We start from the raw sequence: 11,019 nt of genomic DNA, 5'->3' as shown, positions 1-11,019 counted from the left end.
GGAGCGGAAGCGCCGCGCTGAGGGCGGCAGTGGCGGCAGTGGCGGCCGGGCTGAGGGGCCTGAGGGGCCGGCCGGGTGCGGCGCGATGCGGGGCGGCCGCCGCCTCTTCCCGCTGCTGCTCCTGGCGCTGCTGCCCGGGCTATGCCACGGCAGGGAGCCGACGCCGGGCGCCGTGACTTGCGGCTCGGTGCTGAAACTGCTCAACACCCGCCACAGCGTACGGCTCCACTCGCATGAGGTCAAGTACGGCTCCGGTGAGCAGGGCCTGGCCGGGGAGCTGGAAAACAGCGGGGCACCGGCTGTGAGGGGCCAAGGAAGCGCGGGGGACAGGTGGTGCCTGACAGGGAAATGGCGGGGGTAGGCAGGCTGTAAGGGTTGTGGGGAAGGTGGAGGAAGTTGGTTTTTCCCGAGGTTCATATCCTTGGTGCAGAGGGAAGCGGCAGGCCAGGGATGGGGTTTAGGGGTGGGCTGGAGGCACGGCAGGGACAGGGGGATGCTGAGGCTGTGGGACAGGAAGATGTGTCAGCTGCTTTGTGGGCCCTGGAGTCGGGATGTGACAGGGGTGGCTTGCCCTCATCCCTGAGATAAGCCCTGCTCAGTGTCAAGGCCCTCAGCAATACTTCCCAGTGTCTGTTCTGGCATCGAGGGTGCTGGTCTGTTGGGGAACACGAAGACCTTGATAGTATTTTTAATAAAGGTGGGATGGTGTGAATAGTACCTGTCAGATTTTTTTTCTTGTGTTCGCCATGAACTTTGACAGTTCGCATCTGCTAACACATGCTGTGTTTCACTGCTTCCATCTGAAAGATGATTTGGTACCTGCATTCCTTTTGCAGTCAGTAAATGGACTGTGAAAATTAAGCATCTCGTAAACATGAAGGCATGACAACATTAAAGCAAACTTCTGTAGTTTTCTCATGTCTTTTTGAACTGGGGAGGTGGGATAAGTCTTGTGTCATTTAATTCTATTCAAACAGGAAGTGGGCAGCAGTCAGTGACAGGAGTTGAAGCTTCAGATGATGCCAACAGCTACTGGCGGATCCGTGGGAAGAGTGACAACAGTTGCCAGCGTGGGACACCAGTGAAATGTGGGCAAGCCATACGACTTACCCACGTTAACACTGGGAAAAACCTGCACACTCATCACTTCCCATCACCACTCTCCAATAACCAAGTGAGTTGGTTTAAATCTTAAGCTTTTGTACAAGTAGTGCATGCTATTGACAATAGTCTCTCCAGTTACTTGGGTTTTTGGAGAATCAGAATTGAGTACCAGCTACCAGATGCAGTATGTTTGTGCATATCCAGATTCAAGTTTTTCTGCATCTTAAAATGATGTATTTCAGTTCTTGACAGAGGTAATACAGTATGTGCCAGCATTGGTACTTCACAGTACTTTTAACAAATCTGCTTTTTTTTTATTTTTTTGCACTGCTGCTGCTGGGAAGGCTGTTCTGAAATGTTTGGTGTTTTCTAGATGCAGGAGGATTGAGTACCTCCCTCAACATTGTGAAGATTGCTCTAGAGCCAGGCAACTAGTCATGTGTTATAACATTAGGCATTCCTATGTCCATGTTCCTTGGTGATCCAGTCTGTTAGTCTCAGTTGTCTTTTTGCTATCACTATTGCATTACACTTCATATTTTTCTGTCCTCCTTCCACAGGAAAACTGAACTGCTCTTGCAATCATACTTAAATACAATTTTGTACATATCTAGAAGAGTGTAATTTCTAACTGTAATTCAGCCCCAGAACAAATACTTCTCCAAGATGGAAGATCTCTCATAAATAATGCAGTTGTTGGAAGATTTTAGTTGTTAGTCATGTCAGTCTTCCATCAGGCTTTGTAGATAGGTTGTTACATTCAAACTTGGAAGGTCTGACTCTTTGTGGAGAAATTTTTCTTTCACCATGAGTAAAGTGGCTGAAGCAATAAGGTTCAGCTCTGTGTAGGGTGTCTTGATAATCTGATCATTAAAAGTGGTGGAAAAATAACATTTCAAAAGAATTGTTTAAGGGAAAGATTTACTCTGAAACCTTCCCCTGGGTTTCATTTTTCAGTGTAGACACTTCATATCTTGTCATTAAGGTAAGAATGTTCAACTATCATTGTGAGGTTTTGTTTTGTTTGATGTTTTTTCAGCACTTTTTGCTCAGATTACAGGTTGGAGTTTGTTGGCACTTTGTGATCAAATTGTCTGGTAGAACCTTACTGCTTCTGGCTTTGGTAACTCTTGACAAAGCAAAACAACAACGCTTCTTTGCCCATCCTTGTCTTTGAACTCTTCTGAGTCTGTGGTTGATGTTTGTGTGTCCTGGAGGTGTTTGCTTACACTTTCACTTCAGGAAGCTTGTGTCTCTAACAGGAAGTAAGTGCCTTTGGGGATGATGGCGAAGGAGATGACCTGGATTTCTGGATTGTGCAGTGCAGTGGGACTTACTGGGAGCGGGAGGATGCCGTGCGCTTCAAGCACGTGGGGACTGAGGTGTTCCTGTCCGTCACGGGGGAGCAGTACGGCCACCCCATTAGAGGCCAGCGGGAAGTTCATGGCATGCCTGCTGCCAACCACCACAACTATTGGAAAGCCATGGAGGGAGTCTTCATCAAACCCAGTCTGGACCCTGCAAAACATGATGAGCTCTGAACTGACACAGGATCCAAAATGCTTTGTTTGACTCCAGTGTTTGGAGATGCTAGTTCTTGGTTTCTTCTAAGTCCTGCCTTGCCTAAGTGACTGATTTTCTGTGTTACTGAAGGGCATTAGTTCATTCTAGGAATGCAGCACTTCTGTGGGGAATGGCTTCTGCCAGATTCAGCCACTGACATTTATTTGGTGAAGTCCTTTCTGAATTTCCAAGCTTTATTGGTGAAACTAGTTCATACATCTGTTAGGTTTTGTTGTCATTTGTTTGCTTGTTACTTTTTCTTGAATTCAAAGAAAATGAAAAAATGAAAGTAATACTTTTCTCTAGTCCCAAGTAATAATAAAACTCTGTATTTTGTAATCTTTTTCCAGCTATAATTAAATATTTAGAAACTGATTTCTACATCCTAGTGAAGGAATGTTATTGATGAGGAGATGGATTGAGTGTAGAAATGGAAAAATGGCTATGAAATGTGGTGTTTTTTGAACGACTTGCAGTCAGCTATTCAGTCTTTGAGTTAAAAAAAAGTATCAATTTGAAAATTGCATCCAATGTCTTATGAAAGTTTCATTCTGTATTGTATTGGAAGACTTGAAAATATTGTGTATGTTGGAGTAAGAAGACAAAATTTTAATAGTTGTACTTTGTCCAAGAAATTCAGATGTTCTAGTAGTGCTGGTACAGCTGATTGTCCATTGGTAAAGCTGCTCTGCTCTATGAACAGGTGCAGAAAACTGCTGCTTGCTTAATTAATATTAGAATTTCACAGAATTTCTTGTGGTGTAAAGGAACGGTTAAATTTGGCTTATTTCTGTGTCACTCTACAAGATCAGTATGACAATCCAGGTGAATAAATAGCGAGGCATACACCTATGTGGGGGTTTTTATGTGTGAATCCAGAAGAGCAAAAAAAAATCTGAGACAATGGTTTGGTCATGGATTTCTGACAGAGTGGTACGCACTGGAGTGCTAGCAAGGAATCTTCACTGAACAAGTTAAGAATTTCTGTGTTCCTCTGTGAAAAGAAATTAATTCTTTGCATTTTTTACACAGTGTTACTGGAAATACTGATTAAAATTCAAAATACCATGTATTTGTGATTTTGTCTCAAACTGAAAAGCTCACTGAATGAGTGAGAAAAGTCAGAACATTCAGGTGTTCTTGTTTCCATGTGCAAAGTTTGCTGATTACGGTGCTCATTAGTCAATCAGTCGAAGAAGCAGGAAACTGATTTACTGCTCTTACAGCTCCAGTCAGGAGCTGCAGTGTTGGTGTTGTGTTGAGAGGGTGCAGTAGGCACTTGAGCTCAGCTTTACAAATCCAGTGGGCTGCTCTGTGCACCTCATGTTGGAGTGCTGCCCAGGCTGGCTCCAGGCTTTATTTAAGGATTTCCTGCTAGGGAAGATCTGTCCAAACCCTGTGGAACAAGGAACCTCTGTAACAGCATTTCTGGTGTACCTTGCTATTTTTCTTCAAAGGAAAAGGTAAGAATGTTTTTTTTAGTAATTTTAGTTGCATGTGTGTATTTGGGATTGCAAGGCAATGTAAGGATTGCGGGCATTTTGGAGATTAAGTAGACTGGCTTTTGCTGTTTCGTATTAGAAGTAAATTTTCCTGTGATTAATATTTCAGGTTCACTGATACTCCTGACTAATTGGTATTGAGGTTATAGCTATAAAAGGATAAGTATTTAAAAACAAACCAAACCTGCATAAACAAGCTTTTCCCTTTTTAAGGAGAGCTTTTCTTTTGAAGGTGGTCTATACATAAACACAAAAAATGTGATGGCATTTGACAGGAGGAAGAAATAGTCTTGGCAATGAGTTCTCCAAGTTCACTAAGAGCTAAAATGCTTTGTGCCTGTACCATATGGGCTTAGTGTTTGTGCACCTGTGGAATACCAAATTGGCTGAGAAGGGGTAGAGCTGTGGGGCTCATCTTGCTCTGTGTGCCAGGTATTATCCCCACCCAATGATTTTCTGTGCCTGGATTTTCTGTCCTTGGCAAAGGTGGTTTTCAGTCTTATTTATTATGCTTGAGTGGAATCTCACTGGGCCTTTGGCTTTCTGTTCTGGATTTGAACCAAATTGATTTGGTGAGGCTGCAAAAAAACTTTTAGTCTTTATTGCTTACTTTATTATGTTCTGTTCTGAAAAATATTTGTACCTTTTGTTCCTAAAGAACCAAATTGCCACACAAAAATATACCCATGAATGCCTTATTTAAAGACATGTTCAACAATATTCCTGTGAACTGTTTCCTCCATTTCTGATTCTGACCAAAGTGTAAAAGTCGCTTAGCCCTAATATTTCACTTGGGAATGTGTCACAATAGTTGGGGGCATTTTGTTTGGTAGGGATTTTTTCTCCCGATTTTTATCACTGTAAGTGGTGGCCTGAAGGACTCTCAAGGCTGGTTGAAGTACATCTTACTTTGGAAAGGTGTAATACAGTACTCCAAGAACTACTGGTACTCCTAGCATGCTGAATTCTGGCTACAAAAGTCATATTAATGTAGCAAGTGCAAAAACTATAGCTGTGAAAAATGACAGCTTGTGCTCCTGTGCAAGTACTGAGATTTCAGAGTGTGATTCAGGTATTTTTATTTACTTTGGCTGCTCATAATTCAACTTTTAGTCCTGCCTCTGTGGGTGAGGATTAGAGACTTGGAGAATCTGTTTCTGTATTGCTGTGTGGTGGTGTTTGCTTTCCATATGATTTTATCATCTGCCTAAAATTCTTGGGGCTCTAGGGTAAAACATGAAATGTAGATATAAAAGTTGGGAATGCTGTTTGTTTCTTTATGTTCCTTTATTTTCCTTTAAGACATTTTATGCCTTCTATCAAAATTCTCTGTATTTGACCTTGAAAGGTTAAATGAAACCTGTTGATTTTGACTTCTGATGCTAGCAGGAAAGAATTCTTTCAAATAACTGACAGTTGCTTACCTGTTTCTCGCTTTTTACTACAAGAACTCTCTGAAAAGGTGCACCAATGTTACTTTGTACTCTTCCTTTAAGAAACCAGAAAGGCTTTTGGGGAAAGAATTAGAAGGCTCTGTATTTATAATTGTTCTCAGTGGGAATAGTTGCTAGTCAGTCTTTGAAATCTGTCAAATAGTGCATTTTACACATATGTATATATCTAGTTCAATATGAAATGACAAAGAGTTCCTTAGATATGTTAATTTTGGAGGCAAGTGTGTGCCTGCAGATATTTTTATTCTATTTCTGGAAACTCTTTAAAGCTCTGTACAACTGCTCCGCATATGAACACTTGCCACACATTTTGACTTTTTAGTCAGGATGAATGAAACCTGGATTTAGTTCTTCCAGTGTGCTGGAAGGGATGTGTTGCTCACTGATTCTTCATCTGGAATGTTGAGGCTAAATATAAACCAGTGATTGTATTTAAATGGTATAACCATAATTTAATTTATTGTGTTTAGGAATACTAATTGGGTATATCTGTTCTTATTAGGTTAAATTAGCATATCTTTTTAAAGAGAAAAAAATACAGTCAAAGCAAGCCTGTAACAATGACCCTCGCTCAGCAGTATTTGTAAGCCTGATAGTTTTGCTGAATCTTCTCTGTCTTCTGCCTGCCTTCCCCAGCACTGAAGCAGTAGCTGACACTGTAGATGCACCACATTTCACACCTGGCCTAGACAGAGGCTGAACTGTAGCAGTGTCTTCTTCTAGCAGTAGCATCCTGCTGGTGTCTGGCTCCCTTGGCATCCTTGCTGCCTCTGCTAAATTCCCTGCTGGCAGCTGAGAACTGGCTGAGAGCCTATCAGATTTGTGTATGTAGGGTGTCTGATGCTAATGCCCCTCTTTATTAGTTTTGAGTTTGCATTTGTGCCCTTTTGGTTTTGCAATTTTCTCTTTAAAAACATCTCCTGTAATCCAGCCCTGGGCCACCAATCAATTATCTTTGATAATTAATTGCTTCATAACATGGCTGTTTCATCACCTGCCTTTCAGGAATTCATGTGTTTGGGGTTACAAGACAGCACTTGTAGTTGTGTCATTTAGCTTTTTAAGGAAGGAAGAAAAGAAGATAAACAGGAATATTTGAAGCTAAGGAAGTGCTTTCCTCTTCACTGTGCTTGGTTCTATCCTGTGGGGTAGGAAGCACAGGACATGGTTTTCTTCCTCAAGGAAGAATAAAACATTCAACCTTACCAACCTGGAGTTACGTGGGAGACACAAGGCAATTTGAACATTACCTTAGGGTTTAATATGCATGCAGGTCACAAACGGTAATAAACCTTAAGCATTTTGAAAAACCTTAGGAACCTAAAGGAATAAGTATTTCATACCTCTTCCTTCCAGGGATATTCTAAGCATCTTAGTGCTCCCATGTTTATAAATTCTTTGATAGGGTGTGGGTATTTACACATAATAATTTATTTTTATTTTCTGTGCAAAAGAGGGAAACCCAACATTAGCTCCTTCTCATCTGTTTCCTGAATCAAAATTACTGTAATTGCAGTAATGCGTGGAAATTGATTTGAGACATGGTCAGCCAATTCCTCTGGGGACAGTACTGGTTTATTTTGGGTGTGTATGAGCAAGGAGGGAATATAGTGAGCACCTTGAAAAGTAGCCTTCAGCAGCTGCGCTGTTCAATGCTTCTTTCTATTTAAATTGCATCAAATTTAACTGATTATGAAAACCTTTTTACTATATTTGGTATTGTGCTAATTATAAATTAGCATGAAGTTCACAGTGAAATCCTGTGATAGCTCTGACACTGATTCAAGCTGCTATTCCGTGAGGGATTCATCTGTCTCCTTTCCTTTGGGAAAATGGTGTCCTGCTTCAATAGGATAAGAAGTGCTAGAAGCTGTATGACATCTCAGGGGTCCCAAAGCCTTACAAAATACATTACAAATTAATCAAAATGTGTACAAGCTGTAAAGCTGTGTGATTGCTTCCAATGTGCTTTTTTTTAATTGTAAAAATAATGTGTGGATGCTGGCTTTGTGTGGAGGACTGTCGAGCTTCAGCTCGGATCTGTGGCTCTTTGCTTGATCTTCGTGATGGTTATGTATTTATCCACCTCGGCTTCATTTTCTGTGAGTACTCATTATTACTACAAGTGTGTGCTGTACTGAAAATCAAAGTAGGTGGGGTGAATCTAAGTGCAGCTCAAACCACAGCTGAACTTAAGACGCAGTAGGTGCCCGATGTTGTTATTTTTCTTCTGGTGATGCCCTCACAGCCCCATCTCTGCCTGCCCAGCTGCCGCAGCGTGGAAGGGTCGGCGCCTTCCCGCGGCTGCCTGGCTTGGCCGGTGCCCGCAGACAGCCCCTACACGAGAATTTCTCTTCTGTGCGCTTAAATGCTGGTGGCTACTCTGTCCTCCCTAGGGAACAGCCCTGTGGATGAGCTGTATAAAAACTTGCGTGGCGTGAATTCGAGCAGGGCCGTTCTGAGGAGAAAGGGGCGGGCGCGTCTCGTTCTCTCGGTGCTGGAGCCGGGAGCCGTGGCCGCTAGTCAGCGCTGCTCCTCCGCCTTCCGCGCCGCTCCCCAGCGCTGCCTGCTGCGAGCCGTGTGCCTTTGGCAGCCCGGCAGGGTTTCAGCAGCGCAGCTTTGATCGCCGCAGATTTATACTCTTCGGGGGGAAACAAATAACATCCGCTTCCCCCGCGTTACACTGCTAAGGCGATCAGCTGCTGCAAGACCGCCCGTGCGGTCGTGCCTCCTTAGGTGCGCTCTGCCAAGTCATGTACTGCTCGGTTATTAGAAGGGAAGTTTAATACATTAGCATAAGCTCTGAAGCGGTGCTTCAGGCGTTTCTGTTTACTATTTTTCTTTAGGATCGTTGAAGTGCGGCCAAGGATGAAGTCTGTTTGCTTACAGTGTACATTTAAGGCAATTATCTGTATTGTAAAATTAAATACCGGTTTCTGCTCGGTGGGGGAAGAAAATGCACAAAAGGATCGTTAAAAAGGGAGCTCTCCTTGTCCTGTCATGTATAAAAAAACGCATTGCATTTCGCAAGATCTCGATAGTAAAAGCTAAAACGAAACGATCTGTTCCTAACTAGAATAGGCTGCACGTCACTGGTAGTTACAGGGACACCTCTTCTCCCTAACGTAGCTCACCTGGCTCTCCTGGGCTCTTGCTGGACCGCTTCCCCTGGAGTAGATCCTGTGCCATCCGCCGAGGATTCCCTTTGGCATGAGGATGAAAGCCGAGCTGCCATCTCCTACCGACACGGTATCGGTTTGCGAGCCGCTGCGAGACTTCTGCCAGCCATCCTGCGGGGATGGAGCTCCCGCTGGCTTCGTGGGTCACCCACATCGCGCCCCATCAGCTGTCCTCAATGGGGACAGCAAGCGGCGGGTCCAGCTCCCCTTCCTACCAGCGCAGTTATTGCCGAGGGCTTTGTTCACGTGCCAAAAGAACGTGTTTTTTTGGTCTTTTTTGGTTTTGTTTTGTTTTGTTTTTTTTCCTTCATGTATGCCTGGCGGTGCAATTTGGGTTCCTCAGCATCCGCCGCCTGCCGATATTCTTTCATGTCTAGCGGAAAGATGCTTTCGCACAGGAACCTTCAGGGATTCCGGATACCAGTATTTGCGTGCCAGCCGCTGCTAATGGCGATCCTTGGGTGCTGGCAGGAGACCCTCATTCTCATAGCGAAATTGTTCTCACGGCTCACTCTACCCCCATCCCACCCCTCTTCTCTCTGCTGGGCACGATCGGCGTCTCTATTCAGCCTCGCCCGCCGCAGCGGGGCGTGGAGGGAGCGGGGAGGTCCCACGGTGTGCGCCGGCCCCGCCGGAGCCCCCGGCTGCGGGCAGAGCCCGGGCCCCGGCAGAGCCTGGGCGCGGCGCGTCTCCAATGGAAGAGCTCCGCGGCGGCTGGGCGCGGCAATGCTTGGCCCCAGGGCCGACGCCCAGGGACGGGGCTGAGCTGGGCAGAGCTGTGTCCGCTGGGTCGGCGGAGAGGGCGATTCTTCCGCTGCCTTCACCCGACTTCCTCTGGCCGGGCGGCAAGTTTAAAGCCCAGTAGCTCAAGAGCCCAAAAGGCTGCAAAACCGAATCGTTGTGCCTTCCTGTGCCGAGAATACACAGCGGCGACTCAGTCAGTACCTGCCCGGGAGAGGGAGCTGACAGGCTCACGGGGACCCTGACTGCTTATCCCACATCAAGGACGCCCGGAGGCCTTCGTGCTTAGGGGTGTTCCAATCGTACTTTTATACGGCTTGTGAGAGGGCTTCCGGCCCTGTCCGGCTGCTGACACTGCGAGAGAAACACGCCATAAGCATTCTCAGCAGTTCCCATCCTAGTACAAACCCATCTAGCTCAGTAACTGGCTTCGGCGGGCACACGGAATGTGATGCGGGAAAATAATCGCGTAGGCGCTTGTTTAATCACCTGTCTACCCCGCTTGTATCCTCCCGACTTGTTCAAAACGGGAAGGGTCATGACGTGTGCCAGCAACATCCTATGCTAGGCTAGCGTTGAGTGTGCTTGTGACCCCATTGCCAAAGAAAAAAAAAATATCAAGCTCTTATAGCATTAAAGCTGTGCGGGTAAAACAGACCTCGAGAAGTGCAGAATGCAAAGCTTCTCCTGAAATTGGACCCAAGGGAGTACCATCTGCTCTCTCTTGCAAATATTATACTTTTGAACACATTACCTCTGCCTTTGCTGGGTGCGGATGTGCAGATGATTACTGTCAAGCTGCAGGCAATTTTCTGTAAAGCTGCACAGCAAAACACGTTTATGTTGTGCTGCGTTTCCTCAGTAATACAAGCCCACGGTGAGATTGGCTCTCATACGAGCTTAGAGACTTCAGTCTCAAGGGCAAAATAGTTTCAAATGTTAAAATATTTGTCTGTCTCTATGCGCTGTTTTCCCTCATGATATGGGTGGCTGTTTATTGTGAGCAATTAACTGAAATCTTGCTTAAGAAATCCCAGCAACCTCGGGGCCCCTCGGTCTTGGCTCTGGGAGAAAAAGTGCTTCGTGACGCCCCTTAGGAAAACTGCCATTCCCAGGGCTAAAGCCGGGTGCCAGAGGACAGGAGGGATGCTTCTCGGCAGAGGGCGGGGAGGGGCGATCCGATCGACGGGAACAGATTCGGTCTTTAAGCGGTAAATTCGCAATTCGGAGGGCACAACTTCCCTACTCAGAAAGGTAGAGGTATTTGTGATTTTTTTGGAAGCGGCAGATGGAGTTGAAGAAACACCGCTCTCCGGGAGAGCCAGGAGTGGGTGGCAGAGAAAAGCCTGAGAACCCTCCCAAGACTGGAAATTTGGCATAGCAGCTTTTTTCGGCTTCCTCCCAGCGACACCCGAAAGTCGGGCCGGGGACCGAGTGAACCCCGCAACTCTTGTTCTGCTGGGACGGGGAGGTGGG

At 45.4% G+C, this 11,019-nt stretch overlaps 1 protein-coding gene across 1 annotated transcript; it reads left to right on the top strand.

Annotated features, from left to right (window-relative positions):
* Nucleotides 1-6: 6 nt before the first annotated feature.
* Nucleotides 7-3,735, top strand: SDF2L1 (stromal cell derived factor 2 like 1). Its single transcript, XM_053959760.1, has 3 exons — nucleotides 7-254; nucleotides 978-1,174; nucleotides 2,367-3,735. The coding sequence occupies exons 1-3, from the start codon at nucleotides 86-88 to the stop codon at nucleotides 2,643-2,645; spliced, it is 645 nt and encodes a 214-aa protein (XP_053815735.1). The 5' UTR covers nucleotides 7-85; the 3' UTR covers nucleotides 2,646-3,735.
* The last annotated feature ends 7,284 nt before the right edge of the window (nucleotides 3,736-11,019 follow it).

The sequence above is a fragment of the Vidua chalybeata genome, chromosome 18 (assembly GCF_026979565.1).
Source record: "Vidua chalybeata isolate OUT-0048 chromosome 18, bVidCha1 merged haplotype, whole genome shotgun sequence".
NCBI classification, from domain to species: domain Eukaryota; kingdom Metazoa; phylum Chordata; class Aves; order Passeriformes; family Viduidae; genus Vidua; species Vidua chalybeata.
Note: the sequence above shows the minus strand (reverse complement) of the source record. Positions and strands in the feature narration are given on the sequence as shown.

What these genes read in the sequence shown, in the direction of transcription:
- SDF2L1 (XM_053959760.1), top strand. Translation starts at nt 86, where the DNA reads ATGCGGGGCGGCCGCCGCCTCTTCCCGCTGCTGCTCCTGGCGCTGCTG. An exon ending in TGAGGTCAAGTACGGCTCCG is followed by an intron (nt 255 to 977) that starts GTGAGCAGGGCC and finishes CTATTCAAACAG; the next exon opens with GAAGTGGGCAGCAGTCAGTG. An exon ending in CACCACTCTCCAATAACCAA is followed by an intron (nt 1,175 to 2,366) that starts GTGAGTTGGTTT and finishes TGTCTCTAACAG; the next exon opens with GAAGTAAGTGCCTTTGGGGA.